The sequence below is a fragment of the Accipiter gentilis genome, chromosome 5 (genome assembly GCF_929443795.1).
Source record: "Accipiter gentilis chromosome 5, bAccGen1.1, whole genome shotgun sequence".
NCBI lineage: Eukaryota > Metazoa > Chordata > Aves > Accipitriformes > Accipitridae > Astur > Astur gentilis.
In genome coordinates, this window is record NC_064884.1 from 23756759 (window position 1) to 23781607 (window position 24849).

Sequence of the window (24849 nt, forward strand, 5' to 3'; positions counted from 1 at the left end):
GTGATGTTGATGTCTCAGTGTAGTTCTTTATTAATTCTAAGCAGTACTGTTTGGTTCTGTACAATTGTAGGCTGTAAGAAAAGAGTAAGTTATGTTCATAATCCAATATAAATATTTTTCTAATAACTATTGAATGCAAAACCAGTCAGTATTTGTTATTTAAATAGTTATTAGTATTTAAGTCCCAGACCATATGACTCCAAACCTTATGTAGTCCTGTTGTCCTTAGTGGAAGTTATTGCAGACCCTTAGCAATTGAAGTGCTTTAACTGTGCATGACATCAAGCAAAAATTTGGTGAAATGTACATTTTATATTTTAATTTAACCATTTCAGTGCATAGAACCAAATCAGCCTTTCAAAGCTTATATGAAACAGCTGCTACCCAAGCGTTTCCATTATTCCTACAACGACCGGATTGAACCATTGCACTTTTATTTAGACTCCCAGTGGCAGCTTGCTAGGTAAGTTAGTTTTCAGTACTTGATTAAACAGCAAATGATTTCTTGTTTTCTCATAGCTTTTATCTTCCAGATGCTTAGAGTTCAGTGATAGCCATTGGAGTGTGGTATTCTTGTTTGTCAATGCAAAAGGCATAGCAAAGAGACAATGCATGCTTTTCTCGACGGTTTTTGCTGGCTTGAGGAGGCTCAATTCTAAACTGGCAGCTATACTCTCCTTGCTGAGTATGCAGGTAGCGGCAGTCTTTGTGACACAAATGTTAGAAACTAAGGTCCCCTTTGCCAGATACTTGAGCACATCTTGCCATGCTTTAGGAGTTTCCAAAGTGAGTCATGAAAGCTAAGCATGTCGATAATACTCAGTTGAAGCAGTCTTGTGAGTGATCCACTGGCAGTGTGAGTGATCCACTATTGTTAATTACCCTACATGTTCTGACCAATGAATTTACAATGCCCGATATAATGGCATCTGCTATAATAATATAATTTTGAATGCCTCCGTGATACTCCAGGGCTTTAATCATGAAAGAGTTTTTCTGTCTATGTATTCAGTAGGTCCTGTTGTATAACACCATAAATGTGTGCAAGTCATGCAAACAACGTTTGGGTTACTAGAACTGTACACATTTAAGTAATAGGTATGGACCTGGCATATGTTGGAGATTTGGTTTTATTAGACTGTAAGATGCCCAGCTGAATGCTCTAAATTACATTAGAATTTTTATTAAAAACCAACACCCCCCCCCCACACACACACTTAAGAATCTACTTTATATAAAGTACTGCAAAGTTCTGTTATCCAAATGACAGTGAAGTGAAAATCTCTTATCCTGAGAACAAACATTTTGTTCATCTATCATCTGATATTTTACTTTAAGTGACTAATGGATACTTGAGAAGTCCAAAGGGATAACATTTGCAGAGAAAACTATCATTCTGATTTTAAAGGCATTCTCTTCTAAAGCTTAAAGACTTTCTATTCCCTATGGACAATCCTTTAAATCTTTTAATAGACAAGTAAACAATGCATTACTGAATGTATTTTATACTGATATGGTTTGTAAAGTGTGAGTTATATAAACTGTGAATTTTTAATAGGAAACCGCTTGAGATTAAAAGCTGCATAGGTGGATTCCATGGCTCAGACAATCGCTTCCCCAGTATGCAGGTGAGACTTAAACTCATGCTAGCTCTTATTTTTAGCTGCTTCTATTTCTAAATGTGTTTGCTGGGGTTTTGGGTTTTTGTTTTGGGGCTTTTTTTTCTGTTTTTTTTTAAGATTTGTGACACTATTCCATATTTAATCTTCCATGATTTGACAATGGAAAACCTGTTGATAGGGTACCCAGTAATGGGTTACAACCAGCAAGGCCACGTGATGCCAAATGCCAGCTTAGTATATTCTGTCTGCTACAGTTTGACTGTGTAAATATTTTTGAGTAGGTTGTCTCTATTCAAACATTTTGCCAGACTTGAGACTGTCAGTTCATAGCATCCCTAATTGGTCTTGAAACAGATATAACTTATCCTTCTGAGGCTAACATTATAGCAGCATAAACTTCATATTCTTAATTACCTAGATCAACAGAAAGGAGGTACCATGTTCCTGCCTCATCTGATTCAAATTAGGCTTGTTGAGTAAATTATTAGCCTACAGATTTTAGTATCAACAGTTGCAGAATGACAGCCTGCATTATGCTTTAATTTCAAAAAAACAAGTTAGAGTTGAGTTTTTGGCCTCTGTTTTTGCAACACAACTATGAAATCTGAGACAATTGCATTGTTTGGAAAGAGCTTTGAGATCTTACCTACGAAGATGCTATAGAGTGCAAAGCATCTGTCAGTCATTCATTATCTTGATACCACAGATTGTTTCACTTAATTAAAAATAAGCTGAATATCTCAGGATAAGTTTAAAAACAATCTTTTTGTCAGCAGTTGAGTTTAAGCACCTGCTGCCCATGCCTCCTTGTTCTTATTCCTGCAACAAACCCTGCTCTATGCTAGTGTAAGCTTTGCGTGGCTGCAGTGTTAAGTAGGTCGGGGAACTGAACCAGAAGGAAAAGAGCCAGCAGGAAAAAAGAAAATTTGTTGTGTTGGCTGTGTTCCTGGATCAGGTTCATTGTATGGCTACACAATAGCTTGTGCCAGTACAGCTCAGGAAGTGGTGCAAGAAGAAAGAAAGAACAGCTGCAAACCAGTTGTAGAAGCCTAGGATGTTGCCATTGCTTAAACCATTTAAAACATTGCTACCAACAAATGTTTTTATAACCTTAAGTTAAAAGCTTCCAAATTGTTTACAGGGCATGAAATGTGATGGTTATTTTGGCTCGACATTTCCATTAAATCTTAAACCATTTAAGAACATTAATTTAATTTCTTCAAAAGCAGGGAAGAGCAAGGGACTTCATAAGTGGCTGAAGGCAATTTTTTAAAAGCAACGAGATAGAATTGTGTTTCCTAATATTCTTTTACTACTTTTTAAAATTATTCTTATACAATTACTTTTCTTAAGAAAAAAAACCTGCTTTTGACTTGATCCATACTATGTTGGTAAAGTAAAGGTTAAGTTCTTGGAAGAATATGCACTCTATGAAGATATTTTCCATTTCAACTTGTCTTAAACAGAGTTCCACTGTACTTTTCTCTGTAAACCCTAGGCTATCTTTATTGGTTTTGGACCAGGATTCAAGTTTCGTACTCAAGTTGATCCATTTGAAAACATTGAAGTATATAATTTAATGTGTGGTAAGTACAATTGATGATGGGGGTCATCTTTGTTCAGTAAAATATAATATCTTTTGGACATTGTAAATCTTCTAATAACAGATTTTTAAGTGTCCTTAGAAATTTGTCCTTAAGACTTGCTGCTGATCTTCACAAATAAAAAGCTGTTTGTTTTTCTGAGAAAGGTCCAGCTTCTAAATGACTAGCAGCTGTTTAGGATCTACTGATCAGGCCACCTTGTATCTATCCTTTCCAGTGGTTGGTCACTCTGTGTGTTCCTCTGGCTGCTTCAGAACTGCCGCTTTGACTCGCCACTACTAAAACTGACTACTTCACAATCTCTCTACCATCAAGAAGAAAGGATATTTCTCTCTCATATCTAGCTAGAGGCTTTATCAGACTAATCTCTCAGGTGACCTTATTCAGGCAGAACAGTATATAACAAGCATAGTAATGGGTATGGGTACAGCTGCCAGGCAGCTCATGTCCAGAAGGCCTGAGTCAGTCACCCCCTCTGCTTTTTATGCACTTGAACAATTCCTTGTATTGTCATGTGTTTTCTTATTTGTTGTTTTCCTTTACCATATTTTTTAGTTACTTGATATAAATAGGTTTTTAATTCAGATAAAATTTAAGTTTTTTTGGTTTTGTTTACTTGATTCATATAATAAACCCTCCCCCAAGTTCATCATTGTATGTGCCCCTTGTTTAATTTATGTGTTGTATCTTTTAATACTAGATTTGGATGTTTCCCTGTCCATTCTTATTGTGTAATACAACAGGTGTTTCAAATATGCTGGTTTTTTACTGATGGGCTGCAACTCTCTTATTGGTTTGTAGTCCTATTGCTTTGGAGTCTCACTCTAGAGCTAGTTGTCTCTGCCATAGTCAGGTTTCCTGTTTCTCACCCCTCTATGATGTCACTCTAAAATTCATAATTGATTTCTATTCCATGCACTCTGCTTCTGCATCTGAATATGACAGACAGCTCGCTCCATATACAGATACTCTTCACTTTATTTTCTGACAGTACACAGCACTAGAGAATTGGTGTTTCTGAAAATTAGATGCCTCGTGGCTCTCCCCCCACCCCTTTCAAACGCAGTGTTACTGTGACTCCTTGTTCCTTTGTCCCATCTTTGTTCTGTATTTCATGGTTTCTCCAAAAGTCTTTCACTAGTCCTACCACATTCTGTTCATTTATTCCCCTTGAGGTCTTCACCTGTTTTCCATTATTTCCTGCCTACTTCTCTCTCTTGCCAGGACCTATACTTGCTCTAACATCTGCATCTGTGAGAGAAAGTATTACCAAAGGGTTTGATCCAGGAAACACTTAACGGGAGCACTGCACATGCTTGAGATCAGTGGCGATATTCAGGTATACCACATTTAAACCATGTGTTTAAATTCTTTGCTGGAATAGGAAAAAGGCCATTGTCAGGAAGTGTGTGTCTCAGCCTTGTATGCTTTGCTGTCTTATGTCATGGTTGATCTTGAGCCACCTTATTGTGCCCCTCTGACCTGTTCTGTGTGTGTATGCTGCATGGGAGGGGTAGAGTCCTTACTGGCATCTCAGTGAAGCAAGTTCAGTGACAGATCAGGTGTTCTAAGTGCAGTCATTGAGGTCTAGATTTCCTCCATACTGCATAGAAAGAATTAGAAGAATAGGATTTGCAAAAGCCAGCACATTAACATTCGGATAGAAAATTAAGTGAGGCAATTTACTCAACCTTTTCCTCGCTCAGGCCTTAGGTGCCTTCTGGGCTGCAGAAAGGCATCTTCTTTCCCTTGTCTGGGCCTTAGCATTTCTCATGGAAGTGCCTGACTGCACCTTCTTGTAAAGTGCAGACAGAGAAGAGATATTGTTTCCCATTTGTCCAGCATCTCAGCACTTAAAGCATGAGCACCAGATGTGTATGACTGTCTTGTCTGAGTTGGGGAATTTCACCTCATGTTTTCTAAGGTGTTCAAATGGCCAGACTTGGGGATTTCTGGGGTGTTGTGAATTCTTGGATACTCCACTTAATAGGAACATAACAATGTAATTTAGCTGTTGAAGTGGGGACCTGAGTCTGGGACTGGTTCTGATTTGGTTTTTTTCTGCGTTGTGTGATGTATTCATTGGAGCAGGGGCTACTAAGATTAGAAAGGTTGTTTTGGTTGTTTGTTTTTTTCCCCAAAGCAAAACAGGTTCATCTGGAGGTAATGACATTAAACATGAGTGGCACAGTGCAGGGAGAAATGTGTTCAGTTCCCTGTGTAGGAATGGAAGTTCAGCTCTAACTCTTGTGCAGTAGGTGCTTGATCTAGACACCAAGCTTTTGGATACAAGTGTGCCTCATCACCTGCTTTGTTTTGAAAAAAACTTATTTCATAGATTTAGTATAAGTTAAGTGGAAGAACAAAAAAATCTATGAATGCTAGCAAGGATTAAGCATGAAATAGGGCTTGATCTCTTCAGTATTTAAGGTGTCTGAAGTGTCTCTGAGCATTGGTGGTAGGCAGCTTTTAGCTGTTTGAGTTACTTTAATGGCAGAGATTTAGGTGTTTGTGGGGTAGAGATGGTTTTGTGGTTAGACTACTTTGAGAATTTTGAAGCTTAGCATTTTAGACCTAAGTGACAAGCAGAAACCTATATTCTGTCTAGGTTCTTTTCTGGCTTTACTCTTTAGTGATGCTGTTGTGGTTTAACCCCAACCAGCAACCAAGCACCATGCAGCCACTCGCTTACTGCTTCCCCATCTCCCTGGTGGGATGGGGAAGAGAATTGGTGACAAAAACCATAAAACTTGTGAGTTAAGAATAGTTGAATAATTGAAATAAAATAAAATATACTAATAATAATAGTAATGAAAAAGAAGATAACAAAAAGGGAGAGAGATAAACCCCATGAAAGACAAGTGATGCACAACACAATTGGTTACCACCCGCTGACTGGTGCCCAGCCAGTCCCTGAGCAGCGATCTGCCCCTCCTGGCCAGTTCCCCCCAGTTATATACTGAGCATGATGTCCTATGTTATAGAATCTCCTTTTGGCTAGTTTGGGTTAGCTGTCCTGGCTATGTTCCCTCCAAGCTTCTTGTACACATCCTTGCTGGCAGAGCATGGGAAACTGAAAAATCCTTGACTTAGGATAAGCACTACTTAGCAACAACTAAAACATCAGTGTGTTATCAACATTATTCTCATACTAAATCCAAAATGCAGCACTGTACTAGTTACTAGGAAGAAAACTAATTGTCCCAGCTGAAACCAGGACAGGTGCTTATTAACTGAAGCTTGTGTATTTAATTTCCAAATAATTAAAACAAAACCCAAAAAGCCCCCAGACTTATTCCCCAAAACTTCAATGTTATGTAGTTGCTAGCTTCCTGTGTTTGAATTCCCATTCTGTCCCCCACTGCAAGTTTGGATGCTGCAAGTTTGGATGCTGCAAGTTCACTTCCCTTCAGATGTTAGCCTCTGTCACTTTTTGTGCTTGTTCTGTCCCTCTTTACACGCAGACTAATACTGTCCTGCGCCCTAGCTAAGAACATGTGTGCTTCCTTTTAGAGGAGTTATATTGCTTTCTCTTTTGGGTGTTAGGAGCAGCAAGCAGTGCAGCTTTATTGACTTACCCATACTTGTAATCACAATGCAAGTAGCAGTGTATTACAGTCTTTCTCATCCTCTTAATATCACTTGAATTCTTTCATAGATTTGCTTGATTTGAAACCAGCCCCAAACAATGGAACTCATGGGCGCCTAAACCATCTTTTAAGGAACCCTGTTTACACTCCCCAACATCCCAAAGAAACAAGCCATCCTTCAGAATGCTCTGTAGTAGGACAAAGAGCCTTTTCAGTGGGCCTTGGCTGCTCCTGCAGGACAGGGGTAAGTACTGAAATGGTTAAAGTTGTGGAAGTAGATGTCTGTGGTGTATTCAAAGAGTGAAACTCTGGTTTCTCCAGAGTATATCTTTACCTGCTAGTTTTGCAGTCCCCTACTATTGGTTTCAAAATCAAATCTTGCCTGGGTTTAGTGGGTATTAGCCTGTATTTGTATATTCATTTTTGCAGTTTGCTTATGTTAAGTCATATCCAGCTCTGAAGAGCTTGGAAGATGCCACAGAAGCAAGCTTTGATGGGGTAATTCAGTTCTTCCTTGCTTCACTTACTTATGTTGAAATTTTCCTTCTGTAGATGTTGTGTGTTTGGGCTGTGGTTTTCAAGGCTGTAGATTTACTTGTGGCAAAGATTTGTTTCTGCAAATTCTCCATAACCCCTCTCCAGTAGATGTCAGTGAGTTCTGTATAGGGATAACTTGCGAGGCAGATGTTGCATTTGGTACTTTAAGTGTAGTAGTGGATCATAATATGGTTTGTAGAACACTTAGTAGAATCTCACTGGTTTTGCTTTGTAATTATAGGGCTTGCCAGTCAGGGATTTTCATCAGCGTTTAAATCTCACTGAAACAGAAGGTAAGAACTTAGATAGTAATATAAAATTGTAACAAAAATGTAAGAATTATTTAAAAATATAGAATGTTTGATGCCTAAACCTCTGAGAAACTCTCAAGTACATGAGGTAAAAGTTCTTCGAAATACTCACTGGGACCATAGCTCTGAGGTTTTCAGACAGTCCTACTGAACCATTTTTTTCTCAAATGTGTATCGTTATGCATGTGTATTTATGGCACATGTATTATCTGATATTTTTGAATTTTCTAGCACTGAAGTAATGAGCATTCCAGAATGGGAAGCAAAAGTGATCTATGGGGAAGTATCTGATAAGAAATCCTTGCAAATAGAGACATCACGATGGCAGAATACTTTTAATGAAGTGTAAGGGGTATTTTACATGTTTCAGTTGTTACATGGTCTTAAGCTATTGCTTGTTTTACTTCCGCTTTATTTCCATTCTTTGGACATATACATGCCATGTTTGAGCTGCAATTTCTAATGCTGTAGACATGCTCATGACTCTTAAAACAAAATAAACTATTTTGAGCATGAAGCAGGTAAGACAATAAGTAAAACATGAAAACTGTAAGTCAAAATGGAACGTAGCCCTTGGTCCTAATACCTTAAAAGATGAAATCAAGATGATTAGGCTGTCAGAGAAATAAGCTGATAGAGACCTTGTCTTGTGTGTGTTCATGAAACCTTGTTTCTTACACAAATAAACTCTGTATTTGGTGACACCTCCCTGTAGCTCACTATTAAGAACTGGATGTAAATGCTCATTACAGGCAGGATCCAGTACTTGCTGCTGATTCAGGGCTAATTTAAGGCTTCTGTTGGTTTGTATAGGTTGCCCTGGCACAAAGAGCAGATAAAGCTTTCTTGAATCTTTTCCAGTAACAACAGGGCATCTTTTTAAAATGTGTCCCAGAAACCTTTTAAAATAACTTTTAGTGTTGTAACACTCATGAGAGCAACAAAATGAAATCCAATTAGTACAATATGGTGTATTATAAGCACGTAAGTGGTTTCACTGACACAGGCTTGGCTAATGTGTAGGTGGATGCCAGAGTGCCTTGCTGAACCTGGCTTTGAAGAAATATGGCAAGGCCAGGCACAGTCCCATATTGTAGAAATAGAAACCTAAGGCTTTAAACCTACGTTTTTGAAACAGTAGGATTTTGGCTTGGATTATCAGTGAGACCTTGCTTAGCACTGGTCTTAATAGCAGTATTTTCCTTATAAATTATATGAATTAAGCACTTATTAATTAGATATAAAAAGCATTATCACACAAAAAACTTCTAGTAACCAGCCTAGAAGCTTCTTAAGACTTTAGAGTTTATTAGTTACCTCAGTTTGCATATTGTCTCATTGATTGTCATAACTTGACAGCCTGTAAGAACAACAAAATATTAGCTGCCTCTTTAGTTTTATGAAAAAAATGTGAATTGTTTGTTTTTGCCCCATGGGTGGAGAAATAAATGGCATAATCTTGACTCTTTTTGTGTTGTGGCATTACAGTGGAAAAAATCTGCAGTATTTATTGCTCAATTTCTTCCCCATTTAAAACAGTTGCCTTGAAATTGTAGTGACGCATAATTTGTGGATGGTAGTGACCTATCTAATGGAAAATATGCTTTGACACCTTCTTTACAATTCCAGTCATGTAATGATTGAAAATACTTGCATTTTCAACAGCAAAGTAATATTTTTGTTATTCTAAAATATTTCTATGATGTACTAGTTTTCTTCGGTTTTTACTTTACATCAGAGAACTTGAAACTTGAAAACTTTTGTTTGTTTCCAGTTGGCAAAATTTTAAATATTCAATGTTTTGATGAAATTGAAGTCTACTTTAGTGGTTAAAACCTGAAACTTTCTGCTGACATTTGACTACAGCAAATGATTGCAAGAGCACCTGTTTCCTAAGACTCTGTTTTGTTCCTTCTTTGCTTTTTCTTCAAGATAAATGGTAGTGACTCTAAAGTAATTCTATTGCTAACTCTGCTTTACTTTTCAGCTTCTGTCTAATGACTTACCCTCTGCTGATCCCACATAACTTCTTTCTGATACGGTTTTAAAGGAAAGTCTTCACTCTTCCATTGGATGCAGTAGTTGGCAATGCCTTAGGCAAGGGTCTGCCAAAAACTCTGTGCAGTGTCATACATAAAACATTTGGAGATATCTTTCTCTGTATATAAACTTTCTAAAGAAATATGGTCCATGAGAGAGAAGGAGAAGGAAGGTTTTGTGACTATCACACTCGTTATAAAGCGAGTCCTTGCACATCTGAAAATCCAACCAGTACTTAATTGTATCATTTATTTAGATGTCTATATTTCGTAGTCCTTTAAATGTCACTTTTACATGTGACTTTGTGATTTCTACTAAAATAGTCCCCTCAGTGGATTTCAAATCACCACAATTGGTTACTGTCCCATCTAAATGTTACATAGAAGCAGATCCCACATTATATACTTAAATTGAAACATAAAGTTGGCAAAGACTTTAACTTTGAAACTTAGATCCATCTCCTGTTTTAAATGGCAAAATGTTTTGTTTTAAATATAAACTTAATTTGTACAGTGTAAGTTTAAATGATTGCTTTGTACTGGCTTTGTCATTTAATTTATTGCCTTATAGAAACTCTACCTTTGATAAAAGAATGAAAATATTTTTTTTGTTCTGTTACTGTGACTTCTCTTTGTTTGGCAATTGGAAATGGAGGCAACCTTAGCTGTATAAAAGAGAAAGATGCTTAACAACCAGTATTGATTGAAATGTAAAAAGCACTATTTCTACTGCAGTTAAGAAGATAGAGAAACTTACTTTACCCTATGGACGGCCCAGGGTTCTGCAGAAGAGACATAGTTACTGCCTCCTTTACCATCACCGTTATGTGAGTGGATACAGCAGGGAATATGGGATGTCCCTGTGGAGTGCGTACACTGTTAACAAAGTTGTAAGTATATGAAGAAAGGTTAGAAGCAACCTTGAAAGGTAAAAAGCTTGAATGTCAGTTATTCCTGAACACTTCCTAGATCTAATGATATTATCTCCCAGGGAGCAAAGTAGAACCACATGAGAGAAAAAGAGGAATTTTGTATGAGCTTTTCTTCGCTTTCCTATATTAATAAGGATTGGCTTTGACACTGTCCTGTTTCTTGGAGTGAGCTGCAGTTTTGCCTCCAAAGTGAGCAGATCCACCAGGATATGAGGACCCTATTGCCATTGATATAGAAGCCCTATGAGTCTGCACTGGACTACTGCTTGGCAGCACAGGTCTGCTATAGCAGTCTGCCAGTGTTGTCCTCAAAATCTGGTCTCAACATGGGTTTTGTGGTCTTAAAGCAGTATTTGTAATGTGGCAGGATCCTTTTGAAAAAAAAAATCTCAGGACTATCTTGAACCATTCATGCCCTGATCCAGTCCTTCTCTCAGAAGATTGTCCTGACTGGGGGGTGGGGGGAGAGGTCAGTGGGGATAAATCTGGTCTTTGCTGTCCTGAACCCTATGCTAAGGTGCACGTGTTCATGCAGAGCACTGATCTTGTGAATGAAAGTGTTTTTCAAGTTGGTCTTTCCCATTCAGAGAAAATTTAGAAGCCATATCATGCTTAAAAGGAATTAGGACAATAGAGGATGCTTTTCAGTTTGATTATCTGGGAATCATAGGGTTTAAATTTAATTATAAAAGTCACTATTTAACTAAACTCTGGCAATATTTGTTTGATCCTAAATATTTTGAGGTTAGTGGCCTGAAGCAACCAGTTACTCTTAACAAGTGGCCCAGTAGAGAGAGATGGCTAACAACACATTTGGCTGCCACTGATTGCTAGCCTGAATGAACAAGTACCTTTACAGTAGATCAGGTTATCTTTAATGGGCACCTCTAGGTTGTCTTTTGGAAGACATTTTTCTCAACTCAACTAAAATGCTGCAATTCTGTTCACTTTATTTCCAAAATATATGAAATGGATGGGAGTGCTTGTTTTCCACTGAAAAGAGGAACAATTCTTGCATCTTCGTTAAGTCCCTTCACACCATTAAAGGTAGTTGCAGCTAAATAGAGTTCTGCAGTCCCCCAGAGAGAGAATTAAAGTCAGCTATCTGTTTTACCAATGATTCTTTCTTCTTGTTTAATAGGCCAAATGGGTTTCTGCTACAGAAGATATCTCCAGCTGTTTACACAAGGATGTTCGTATTTCTTTTAATCATAACCAGACATGTTTGTTTTACAACAATCATCCTCACCTAACTTATGGATTCCTTTCTCCTCTAAGTAAGTACATTGCCTTCATTCTACAGCATATCTGATTTAAAACTTCTAATGTAGTAGGTGTAGTCTTTTATAGATGTTCTTGATAACTAATCAGAGTACAAAGCAGTAGTTCCTGAATTGTTGCAGTTCACTTCAGTATATGAGAAAGAAAAACGTTTTGGGCACTTCAGCAGTTGGTGGGTTTTCCAAGGTAAGGTCATTTAGTACTTCCTGAAAGCTTTGGAACTTGTCAGGCTTCTAAAGTGGCATCTTGTAGAAGAAACTGGAAGGAACATGTAAGCCTTGTGTCAAGTCTTGGCAAGCTAGTAAATTGTAAATTCACTTTGTATGACAGGTGTTAGTTGGAACTATGCAAAGTAAAATTCAGGGATGTTTCATGAAGTAAAAAACTGCCTTGATAAGTTTATTTTCTATTTGAAATATACTGTTGTGTGCCATATGTGGTCTTTACTGAAGCAATTCAGCATTGGTCTGAATAACGTAGCTCTGATTCTCAAACATATTAAAAAATACTTAACTGTTTACAATTGGTTAAATTGTTTGAACTGTTGCAGACCTGATTTGGAAGCATTTTACATTGACTTTACTGCATAATGTACCGAGTAGTAGGTTATTTAAACGTCCACATCAAGTTTAATTTGCAAAGTTCCAATAGAGCTCCTATTTTTATGCCTAGATTTTGCAGTCAGAACAAGTTGGTCTGACATTCATGAGGTGAATTTTATTCCCTTCCCCATAATTCAAAAGTCTGTTCAAAATTTGTCCACTGTATATCTGACAAGTGCAATTACTGTTGCTGCTTATAAGATTATTATGGATGGGATCCAGCATGTACTGAAGTTAGCACTTAGACCCACATCAGCTCCACCTTAATGTTATTACACTGATCTTTAAAATGCAAATTTAAAGTAACAAATCCAAGTAACTAATTGCTTTTTTTTGTTTTAGATTTCATGACGGGTGAAAAGAAACCTCACTATGATGCCTTGCTTACTAGCAACATTGTGCCAATGTATCCAGCATTTAAAGGTATTTTATTTCTATGCATATTTTGTGTGTACAGTTGAATATAAGAAAGACTGCTGGTTTTTTGCTTGCTTCCAAACCATGCAAATGATCCCTGGTACAGCTGCTTCTGTAAAATAAGACCTTCCTGACTGTGGGCTTCTTAACCTCGATGAAAAGTTCCGTGAAGTAGGATTGTCACTTGTGAAAAAGGCCCACCATTGTGAGCTCCTAATCAACTGGCTCATTACATGGGAGCATAGTATAAATGTCTCCATTTACTGTCTGACTTTTTTTTTTGCATTTTCCTACCTACCTAAACAGGGGTTTATACTGCATAACTTCTAGAGAACCCAGATACTACATATAATTATGACTTTAATTTATTTCCAGTTTAGGAATGTCTTCTAAACTCAGATGAGTTTCCAGGCAGGAATCTAGGGTCTTGATCACTAAGGAAACAGGAAAATAATCATGTCTCTGGTAGAAAAGGGATGAAGACCTGGGCTTTCCTTGGTGAAAGGGAACATGAGATACTTGGCTTGAAGGAGATTAAGCATATTCCTGGTGAAAAAGAAGGATAACTATGGCACTTTATCTGGACAAGAGATGTCCTGTTTTGTAATGGAATAGGGATCAGCTCTTACCTGTAGTTAAAAATATCATTGTTGTGGTTTAACTCCAGCTGGCAAGTAAGCACCACACAGCTACTCACTCACCCCCACCCCATGGGATGGGGGAGAGAACTGGGCGGGGGGAGAGTAAAACATGTGGGTTGAGATAAAGACAGTTTAATAGGACAGAAAAGGAAGGGAAAATACTACTACTGCTAAGAGAATATACAAAACAAATGATGCACAATACAATTGCTTACCACCTGGTGATCAATGCCCAGCCAATCCCTGAGCCACAGTGCCCCATGGCCAACTCCCCTCAGTTCATATACTGGGCATGATGTAATATGGTATGGAATATCCCTTTGGCCAGTTTAGGTCAGCTGTCCTGGCTGTGTTGCCTCCCAGTTTCTTGTGCACTCCCAGGCTCTGCTGGCAGGACAGTATGAAAAGCTGAAAAGTCCTTGATTTAGTTGTTGCTAAGCAGTGTTTATACTAAAACATCAGTGCATTATCAACATTATTCTCCCTAGCTTATCATGTCTGTTTATACTCCACTGAAAACTCTGCAGAGTTGTATTAACAGCTTCTACCTTGGAGATTGTTTCCCACTTACGTTACTGTGTTTCAGTGTTATGGAACTACTTCCATCAATACCTGCTACCTAAATATGCTGCAGCCAGGAGTGGTGTCAATGTAGTCAGCGGTCCTGTGTTTGATTATGACTCTGATGGGCTCTATGATACCCCAGATAAGGTGAAAAGGTGGGAACTTTTCACATTCTAATCTTTTGTTTCTTTCCTCCATTGGTGGTGAAAAAGTAATTATGATCCTTGTTATTAAGGAAAGCATCTTGCAGAGATGGGCCATTAGCCGGTTACATCAGTTCAGAGAGACAAATGGCCCTAAGCAGATACAGAAGTATAAAGCTAAGAAATAAGCAACAAGCACAAAGAGAAAATGCACACTCAAAATGTGTTATCCTAAAACCTGAAGGTGAAATGTAAGAGTAGCTGTTGCATGTGGAAGAATGTCTGCTAGCCTGAAATCTTATGACATTGCCTCCAGGAGTGGATGAGGCAGGGGCTTATCCCTGGTGTCATAGTTGACACTTCCTGAGCTGGCAGTGTTCTTCTACAAAGTTGTGAGTTCAAATACACTAGTTAGCAAAACTGGCTCAAGCCAGCAGGCAGACAGTTTTCTGGGCTCAGGCTGAACCCTCCATCTACTCTGTATTCTTACATATTTTTATGATAAATCAGTTTGTTATACCTCGTCAAACTTGTTACTTAGATCAGCCTACAAGCCAAAGTTGATTTGCAAAATGGTAATCTGGAATTTTCCTTCCAGGCCTAAGCTTTCTTTGGGCTAAATAGGTGGATTGCTAAAATTGATATGCCAGAATATAGCTGATTGCTGTCATTTAGTCTTTGTGCAAGTATGATTTGGTGGATTTACAGAAAGATCTCTTGTGTTTCAGACACCCCAGTAATTCAGAAGTTCCAGTTCCAACTCACTTCTTCATTGTGCTGACTAGTTGTAAAAATACTTCTGAAACTCCTCTGGAGTGTGAAGGGTCTCTAGATGCTTTGTCTTTCATTGTACCTCACAGAGAAGACAACAGTGAAAGCTGTGCAGTAAGTAGTCTATTCAGTCCCCATAAACACCTCAAGTCAGGCTTGAGCTTGTTTTGCTTGGATATCCATGATTAATTAGTTAGAGTCTATGAAGACTCTATCCTCATAGTAGTCTATCATGATCATCTTGAGAGAGAAGACAATATTTTTGTAAACAGAATTATATTAAAGTCTGTATATATGCTCAAATGTGAAAATAGAAGTTCCCTGTTCAAAGAGCAAAACTTAGAGCTAGCAGGGTAGAGTCAGAGTATGTTGAGACCATCAACATGATACATACATAGACTTCCATAGCACAAATATACAGTCAACAGCTGAGAAGGATGAAGAGCTTCTAGGAAAAGATAAGCCATCCAGAAAGAAGGGTCAGTGCTAGGCCAAATGCATACCCAAAAGGAGAAGACACAGATGTTCCTGAAGAGCACTGGTTCCTTCTAGTTGAGGTACCTTGGCATTGTGATGAGAATGCACATAGCTACACTCCATGTAAACCAGAACAAAGCATGGAAAATGTCAGTGAAGAATTATACAAGTCACTTCCCAAGTCAGGCACAGCTCTCAGAAATAGTTCAACATAGAGATGGTGGATAGATGCTGGACCTCATCTGCCATATCCCCATTATCACTGGTACAGCTACAAGCTCTCTATACTTGAGGAAGTAGCAGCAAGTACTAAGTTCAGGCAAGCTTATAACAATTTATAATCCAGTGCTCACTGTTTGTTAGATGTTTGCCAACAATTACTGCTTTGTGCCTTTATAAAACATCAAAAGGTCTTTTGCTAATTGATTAAACGTACATCAGAAAGTGTTTTACAAACCTTTTTTCTCTTTTTTTTTTTCCCTTCCTTTGTCCCAACAGGATGGCAAGTCTGAGTCTGTGTGGGTTGAAGAGAGAATGAAGTTTCATACAGCTCGGATCAGAGATATAGAATTACTTACTGGACTCAGCTTCTATCAAGACAGAAAACAGCCAGTATCTGAGATTTTACAGTTAAAAACATATCTACCAACTTTTGAAACGGTCTGATTTTTCCTATGGAATGTTGTTATCCATTTGCCAACTGGTATGTAAATAGACTGGTTTTAATTAATGTAAACTTTTTTTTAAATAAGCTGGAACATTTATTGAGAACTCTTGACCAAAATGCCAGTAGGGAGGAGAGTGGGTGCCATATCTGTATCTCAGGGACTCCTGATGGACTATGTATGTAACATAGGCTGGCAGCTCCTTTCATTCCCATTTGAATGTGGTAGAACCATGTCCATTACTAAATGCTAACAGCATTTGATCATCATAGTCTGCGACACGAACAAAAATGTTATCTTCTGTATGCACTAGAGAGGGAGAAGTTTATAAAGTATGGGTTATGATCAATATTCTACTTCAAAAATATAGATAATTACCCAATATAGTTCTGATAAATAACTATATTCTTGGTGACTGTTGAAATATAAACAGCACCTCTCACTCCAGTTTTCCTTGAAGTATGAATTACGTTCTGAGCTTTGGATCTCATAAAATAATGCAGTGTTATGGTGCAAGAAGCTATACTGAGGTTAGTAAAACTGGTAACTGGAACTTCCCCAACACAGAAAAGAGCCTAGCTAAAGGAGTTCTGTTACCTGGGAAGCCTTGGTATGTTGCTGCCCTCTGGTGTCTCCAACACTGAAGGAGAATTTGATGGATGTTGTTATATGCATCCTTGAAATGAGCAGGTACAGGATGGATCAAGTCACCTGCAAATCAGAAGAAATTAAATCAGGAATATCTCTGAGCTCCTAGAAATAATTATCTTTCTTCAAATTAAACAAATTTGATGAAAAGATTTTGCTTCCTCAAAACAAAGTTGTCTTTCTCAATTTGGTGCGTGATTTTGTCAGTTGTGGTTTTGAAATCCCATTTTTGTCAAGAAAAGGTAATTTTGCACTAAGAATGTTGTCTTAGACTGCTAAGTTGATCTTCTCTAATGGCACATCTCATCACTACGGTAAATGCCCACAGGCCATTCAGTTGTCTGTTGGCAGCAAATGATGAGATCCTAGCTGCATTTGTAGCTGTTCTTAGTGCTACATCATCCAAATTCCAGCTCTCATAAGTTACCCATGTTGAATGCATATGCTGCCAGATGCAAGTTCTGAAGAAGCATGTAATGAACTTTCTTGGAAGCTTTCAGGCTACACAAACAGCTGCTGTAGGCACTCAGGAGTGTAGGAACTCCCTCCTTTTCCAGTACACATGCTATCACCTTTGTAATTCTCCCACTCTCTCTAAAGCTGATGAGCCAAAATTGGCTCTTTTATGTATGAAGTTTGGCATAGTCAATTACACATTTATGTTCCTTTCATTTAAAAAGAAGAAAATACATCATGCACAAGTGTGTTAGAAGAACGAAGAGCCTGTGACTGAGCAGAGAGGCAATTTACCTTACAGCTTGGTCAGGGGATGTTGGAGGCTGGATTCAAAGCCTGCTGAAGTCGGTGGAAGCTTTTCCATTAACTTCCGTTTGAGTGGGCTGAAATCCTGGGACCATTTTTTCTTTTAACCAAATGTATTTTCTTGATCTTCTGTTAAAAGCATGATTTTTTTTTTTCCTAAAGTAGTTTCACTGTGTGAAATTTAAATGTGTTGTAGCAACCTCACATTATGATATGACTGTGACAGCATTATTCAGTGTAACTGCTTTGTAACATTGCCTGTGACCAATAAAGACATCAGAAGTAGTATGCTGTTCCTGACCCTTTCTGTACCAAATGCTACTGACTAGTTAAACACTGGTGTGGATATAGAGGACTATTTCACATTATTTTTAGGGGGTGGGGAGGGGGTTGCTTCAATCCCTGCTCTTTGAGTTGAAGATAACTTCTCCAACTGGAAAGTTGAAGTACATTCATTATTGGAAGGGGGAAATAGGAAGAAAGATGATCCAAATGTTCTTAATTTTTTTAAAAAACTGGTACTGTCTCCTGAATGGATGTGACATGTTAACATCTTCAGAAAGTGGAGTGGTGCCAGTTTCAGTTAAGAGGCAGGGCTAGCCTAGCTCCTGGGTAAAGATGGAACAGGACAGGCTTCAAGCAGATGACTGCTGGTTTGACCTAGGAAGGATTTTTGGAAGGGAGAGGGGCTGTGAAAGCTATTATGGTCATCAAGAGAGAGTAGTGGCTGAGAGGGGTTTGGGGTGTGGCTTTGCCAGAAACTGACAAGTTAATTTGACAAGGAAGAGAGTTATCCCGATTTAATCTTTGTGTAAATAGTTTTGCTTCTTTTATTTCTTCATCTTTGGTGTTCAGAAACATTTGTAATGGTGGTGTCAGAGCATTGTGAATAAATGCTCGTGCTAGTCACGGTATCCAGTGGCTGGTGATGCCCCAGGACAGCAGATACTGGGTTGTGTTTTTGAAGCCCAATGAGCCCCAAGGAGCATGCTACAGCCACCATCAAACTCATAGTTCTACAGAAAACCTACAGCTTTGTCTATCTGGATGTAAAATATTTTCTGTTTCAGCTGATGGATGGTATCAGAGCTCCACTGAGCATTCTTAGGTGAAGCTGGAAGGTGTCATAGCAACACTGTCATGACATGACTGTCAGTGTTATTCAGCATAGCTGCCTCTTAGTGTCAGCTGCTGTGTATTCTGGCCTTCTTGCAGGTAAAAAAGGCAGTGGAGGGGCAGAGTAAAGGTCGTCAGTCTGGATGTGCCTAGCAGTGTCATGTGTCACCAGGCATTCTCGGGGAAGGCACCAGGAGATGCCGTAGGCTGCAGTTGGTGCCCACTGATACAGGAAAGGTGCTGACCAGTCTCCATCTCCCAAGCAATGGTGTTTGCTCAGGGTATGGAAAGGGTGGCTGCAGCAGAATGTGGTAGGAGTCTTCATAGATGTTAAAAGGTTGTTCCAGGGTGGACAGAGCTAACCTAGTCCTTGCAGCTGTTACATTCAGGAAGAAAGGAAAAAGGGCCTGAAGTTGCAACAGGGGACATCTGGGTTACATTATGGGCTAACTGGGATGAGTTAAGCAGTAGGGTGGCCTGGTTACTTCAGGAATGAAATGGGTTGTGAAATGATTTGGGACAGGCAAGCCTTAACATACCTGAGAAGCTGATGGCTCTGGGATGGCAAAGTAGGAATGAGGAGTGGGGCAGAGGACATCTCAGGATGGTTTTGCTGCTGAAGAAATGCATGTGGAGTTGTCCCTTCAGAGGTATTCAGGCAATACAGATTTATATCGCTGGCTGCTCCCATCAGTAACTGAGGTAATTCACTTGACTAATGTGTTACAGGTTTCTTGGTCTTTTTTTTACCTCAGGATCCACTGCATTTTGAGAAAATGAAGCAATATCTAGCTGTCTGTGAGTCGGGTCTGTTCTGGCAAATCTGTTCTCGACAAATTCAGCACCCACTAAACCACTGTATTCAGCCCAGTGCACAACAGCCGTCTGCTAACAGCACCTGCCAGAAGCTGCCCTGTCTCATCCGGCGAGTGGGTGGCCTGGGCTTCTGCCTTCCCTTAGTCTGAGAAGATTCAAAGTACAAAATTATCCCTTTAAATACAAGGTTTATAAACCAGGCTTGGCAAGCTGGGAGGAGCTACCACTGCTGCATGGGAGGGCACCCACTTTTCCAGGAAAATGAGATTCATGGGGATGAGAAGAAAAGAAGGGATATAAAAGAAAGCCTAAATCTGTGGTTAGGGCACTCAACTGGGAGGAAAGACCTCATTTCTGACCTCCCTTCTTCCAAGATCTGCTGCAAAGCTCAAGACTGTTGCTGAGCAGGCACCTGTGCCAGGCTGCATTGCCCATCGTATCACTCTGGGGTGGATGCTCAGGGGTGATGGCACTGAGGGACCTCTCCTCTGCAAGGTCACAGGGCAGCTGCTGCAACACTGTGTGCCCACAGTGGCACCACTAATGATGTTAGGAAACCATCCCAGGGCTCATGGTGAGGGCTATACTCGGCTCTTTTACTGCCGTGCTGTGGTAAACTGTTTTTTACTCCTCAGGGGACAGAGTTAGTGTGAGCCCAGCAACTTACTAAAGCAGAAGTTTCCAAATATTTTTGTTTGGATACCATCATTGCCAGTGGCAGCAGCAGCAATCGTCTCCTGCTTACCCTTGTACACCCTGCGGCAGTGTCTGGGAGGTGTTGGAGCACCACACTGAGGTACCTTGTGTATTGTGAGCAGTACGTCTACCATAGTTCTGGAACCTCTATATTACAGGAAACCAGTCCAGGTTTGGCATCCTGTGACTCAGACTCCCTTGGAAAGGAGTCGAGTCCCTCACTGAACCGCTGTGAGTCACCACACTGGCCTTGAGCCTCAGGAAGGGCTGCTATGGAGACCATGGACAAACTTGCAATAATTATGGAAGCCTGGCAACAGATTTTAGAGGATGCCATTGCAAATTATCATATTCCTCTTCAGCCACAACATGTGTTAAATTTGTGTTGCCCTTTATTGCAGGTTTAGTCCTTTCTATTTTTATTTGCTTTATTTCAGCAGAGAGACTATAGCCTACAGCGGGATGGAAAAATTTTGAGTGGCCCCAAAGCTCCTGACCGATCTCCCCCTGATCAGAAGACAGTGGAAGGGCCCTTTCGTCATGCCTATAAGGCACACATGCATGGCTGAGAGTCAGTCTAGATGGTATAAGACTCTGTGTTTGTGGCACTCTGGCAAAACTGCGCTTCAGCCAGCACCAGCCTCTGCCTGGGCCTTGAAAGAGAATTTGTTTGTCTCTTTGTATCTCTCTGTGCTGGAGGCCTTACCTTTGCCATTTTGCGTCTGTACCAGAGCTTTGAATTTGTGGGTCACACAAAGTGTGCTGCTTGAGGACAATGAATTCGCTTTTAAATCTTGTACCAGCTGGCTGCATAAGTTGGTACAGTTCACTACAGAATTTTAATTATACTCTTTGTTATAGTGCTGTATATATGTTTAAAACTGTACCTAGTCTCTTTAAAATGGAGAAAGGAATGGCATACGCTTGCTTCTGCTGTTCAAAATAAATTGTTTGGGGAGCTGCAAATTTTGATAATCACATATGGATGCATTTTACTTTAAACAAATACTGAATGCAACTGCATTTGCTGGTGATATCTGGCCCTCTTCTGGTCTGATGCGAGATAACTGGGAAAAGATCTGTTCTCTTCAGTGTACATTTTCTAAGGAAATATGGCCCTGGGACAGTAGAAATCCAGGCAAACCACCTGGAAAAGAATGGGCTTTCCTAGGCTTTTTATGAAATACTTCACATTCTTTTAATTAGCGAACACCCCTACTACAATTTTTAGAGACCAGAGCACTGGGAGGACTCAATTACTGCCATGTAAAGAATAAAAAAAATTGTGCAGAAGGTGGTTATGCTATGACTTCCTATGACTGAGGAAGGTTTTTTTCATATAAATTATTGTATATCCTGTGTATCAGACATGCTAGTGGAACTTATTACACTGCAGATGTTAACACTTTTCTTTCCTTGTACAAATGAGCTAAAATCACATAAATGTGCATTGCTAACTCCCATGGCTGGCTTCAACAGAGCAAAAATGCAGTGTGACTCTGTATCAACCACTTCATCACTGGGGGGAATAACTGTTCTCGGGATATCTTGCAGAAATGGATGTAATCTTGGAGCTTACATAATATAAACCAGGTTGTCCACAGCTTTCTGAAAAAAAAAAAAAAAAAGGAAAAATAAAACCAGCAAAAGCATGAGCCCAGACCCTTTGCCCCATATACTGCAAGATCAGAACATACTGCAGCCAAAATAGCCTGATTCAAACTGGAGAGGTGGGGTATTCTGGCAATGAACGCTCATGACTTCAGAGGAAAGTCAGCTAATGGACTGAGTGTTAAAGACTGTATTTTATTAAGTCAACAAATCTGGCTGCAGATCTCAAGTTCCAGAGGACAGGACTGGGACTGATACACTGTTCACATGGAGGAGAGGAGTTTTAGCTTGATTGGACATTTCTCAGTATGTATAAAGGGCAAAGCAAACAAATTTGGGAAGGTCAGAAAACACCTTGAGGAAGAAGGCACCAATTGTTAAGACATACCCACTAGCTGGCTCGAAGTCCTTATCAGGAATGTCTGTTAAAATGACTTGCAGGCTCCATAGCTTTGTCATCTGAGGGCATAGGTAGCTGCAGCTCTGGGAAAACTGTTGGTCACAGCTGTCCAGATTCAGCATCTGATGAAAGTTGTGTTCAATACACATAGCTTCTTGATGTGTAGCTCTTTGAATACTGAAAGCATGGCGATTCCTACAACATCCAGAATGAATCCTTTGCAAAGCAACGAGAATTTGTCAAAGCATCATCCATGCCAAAATAAAGCTTACGAAAGATGGACATTTTTTACATTAAAGATATGATGGTCAATCCAAAGTATTACAAAATGGCATGTGGGGCTTAGTATCAGAGTCCACAACAGTCACTGAGTTGTAAATATTTCAGCAAGACTGCAACTGTTCCATTACTGAAAGGGCATCAAAAAAGGGGTAGTGCTTTAGGAATTGGAGGGGATGGCTCTATTAATTGACAACAACCACATGACTATTTAAAAAAGAAAAATTAAACAGACGCCTGGTTTGGCCCAAAAGACTTGGATAAATACATAAAAAGGAAACATTTTCAACTATTAGTAAGAAGATAAATTTGGGGGACTTGGTAGATGGCAAACACCTCCTAAAGCCCCATCTTTGAAAACAGAACTTGCACTGATTTTAGCCCTCTCTTTGGAAGATGGTTTTCTCAGACATGTAATATATATGACAGATTTTGATGGTATAGAGAGGGCATTTTATGTAGGTGATGGTTTTGTTGGGGTGTGTGGATGATAAGAATTTCAAAGCTGTCCTGAAAACAACTAGAATAGCTGTGCTAAGGCTGAATTGGAACACAAAATACTTAGGAGGGGAATATAGTGCTTGGGAGAGAAGTTAACCTAAACATGTTCTTCAACCTGCTTGGCTGGGCCACCACCCTTAACATGAAAATAACGGCGTAGAGGTATTTCTGTGTAAAGCAAACTATGTAAGGAAAAGTTTGGACTCTCAGACCAGCAACTTGAGAGCCATACATGTGCACAGGTAGTTACGCGATGTAACTCTTGGGAGAGATTTAGAAGCTGAAGAATTTGGTCAGTTAGGACCAGGATGATGGTGAGCACAAAGCTGGGCTGTCCACAAGCCTTTCCAAGAAGGAGGCTGGCACTAGGCAAGTGAAGAGTTTTTTTTCTGACCCCAGCCTGACCCAGTGGTACTGATATCTCAAGGCCTCTGGGTCCTGCGCCAGGTCTGAGGCTCACTGAGCAGTTCCAGCCAGGTTAGTTAAGAAGTCGATGGCAAAGGTCTGAAGGTCTGTGAAGATCCCATGTTAAAAGTTGTTCACCTGGGAAAGGTCATGTGAGGAAACACATCTCTAAAAAGCCTCTTTTCTTTGCTCATGCAGAAGATGAGGTGCACAGTGCTTTTAAGGAGCAATGAAAGCAAATCTCAGGTGAATCTCTGGTTCTGAGTGACTAAGAACAGCCAGTCCATCACTACTACTATTGAATAAAGGTGTCATTCAAACAAGTTGTAAAATTCTTCGTGTTTGTTTATGAAGGAAGTATATGCACCTAGCAAACACCTGGCATTTCTTACCACTTCTTTGAGTCTAAAAGTAATGTAGGTGTCCATGTACCAGACTCTGCTCTGCACTTCGGTTGGGGGCCAGCTGCAGTAGGGAGGATCCAGAGGACAAGGCACAGCAGCCCTCTTGCCATTTGTATGTCCAAACCCATTTCACAGCATTGGGTCGCAAATAAAAAGCTGGATTGGAGGCGTTTTTTACAGTAGGTTTAGGTTAGACCCAGAGCATCAGACCCAAAGTCCTATTCATCAGACCAAACCTACACAAAATGGACACAACTCATTGTCTATGCATGCTGAAGTCATCAGGAGGGAAATTAGTTTCCCTTTCAACAATTTAACTCAAAGGCTTATTGTAACATAGTCAACTGGAAAAAAGAGGTACAATTACGTAAGGTAATTTCATGGATGCCTGATAGATCCCCAACACTTACGTGTGCATTTGTACCCACCTAAGGAGGAGAAGCAAGCCTTGCTTATCCTAAAACTTGGACCACGGAGGGTTGATTGATTTTTAAGAGCCATGTGAGATAAAAAGCAAGACATTTAAAATAAAGTTTTTATTATTATTATTATTAACTTTAATAAATAAACTTCTCTTCTCTTTCGGATGATTTTTCTGGGTACCTGCTACAGACAATTATTGTGATGTATTGCTGTGATCCGTTCCTCCAGGACGGGTGCTGTTGGGAAGTCAGAGGAAGCCCAGGGAGGGTCTGCAAGGGGCTCCCGTTGTTCCAGCTCAAAGCATGGCAGCAGCCCGAAGCAGGAGAGAAAGGAGATCAGCGAGACCTCATCCTGTGACTTACATCTCGTTCCAGAGGAGTCTTAACAGCACACTTGGGTGTTTTGTTTTCTGCATCTTTAGTATAGGTAACAATGATATGGAGAGTGTATAATCATATGTCTAAGTAATGCATGGTGCTCAGACAGACTGGTGTAGCTATTACTTTAATATTTTATGAGAAAATAGGAAATATTTCCTATATTCTAAACAAGTCTATGCTTAGCTCGCACCACCCTTCTTAACAAAACAGGA

At 39.6% G+C, this 24849-nt stretch overlaps 2 protein-coding genes across 4 annotated transcripts in view; both read left to right on the plus strand.

The window, feature by feature from the left end:
* Positions 1-17892, plus strand: part of ENPP1 (ectonucleotide pyrophosphatase/phosphodiesterase 1) — a 59064-nt gene extending 41172 nt beyond the window's left edge. For all 3 annotated transcript variants that reach the window (XM_049801466.1, XM_049801467.1, XM_049801468.1), the window contains 11 exons: positions 336-463; positions 1559-1628; positions 3121-3208; positions 6885-7060; positions 7595-7646; positions 10439-10593; positions 11777-11912; positions 12861-12941; positions 14163-14295; positions 15012-15168; positions 16030-17892. In XM_049801466.1, the coding sequence (XP_049657423.1) occupies positions 336-463; positions 1559-1628; positions 3121-3208; positions 6885-7060; positions 7595-7646; positions 10439-10593; positions 11777-11912; positions 12861-12941; positions 14163-14295; positions 15012-15168; positions 16030-16197 (1344 nt within the window). In that variant the 3' untranslated portion in view covers positions 16198-17892. The remainder of the gene's footprint in view (positions 1-335; positions 464-1558; positions 1629-3120; positions 3209-6884; positions 7061-7594; positions 7647-10438; positions 10594-11776; positions 11913-12860; positions 12942-14162; positions 14296-15011; positions 15169-16029) is intronic.
* RPS12 (ribosomal protein S12) overlaps positions 1-24849 on the plus strand; it is a 511578-nt gene that overhangs the window by 41203 nt on the left and 445526 nt on the right. The gene's annotated exons all lie outside the window — the stretch shown is intronic.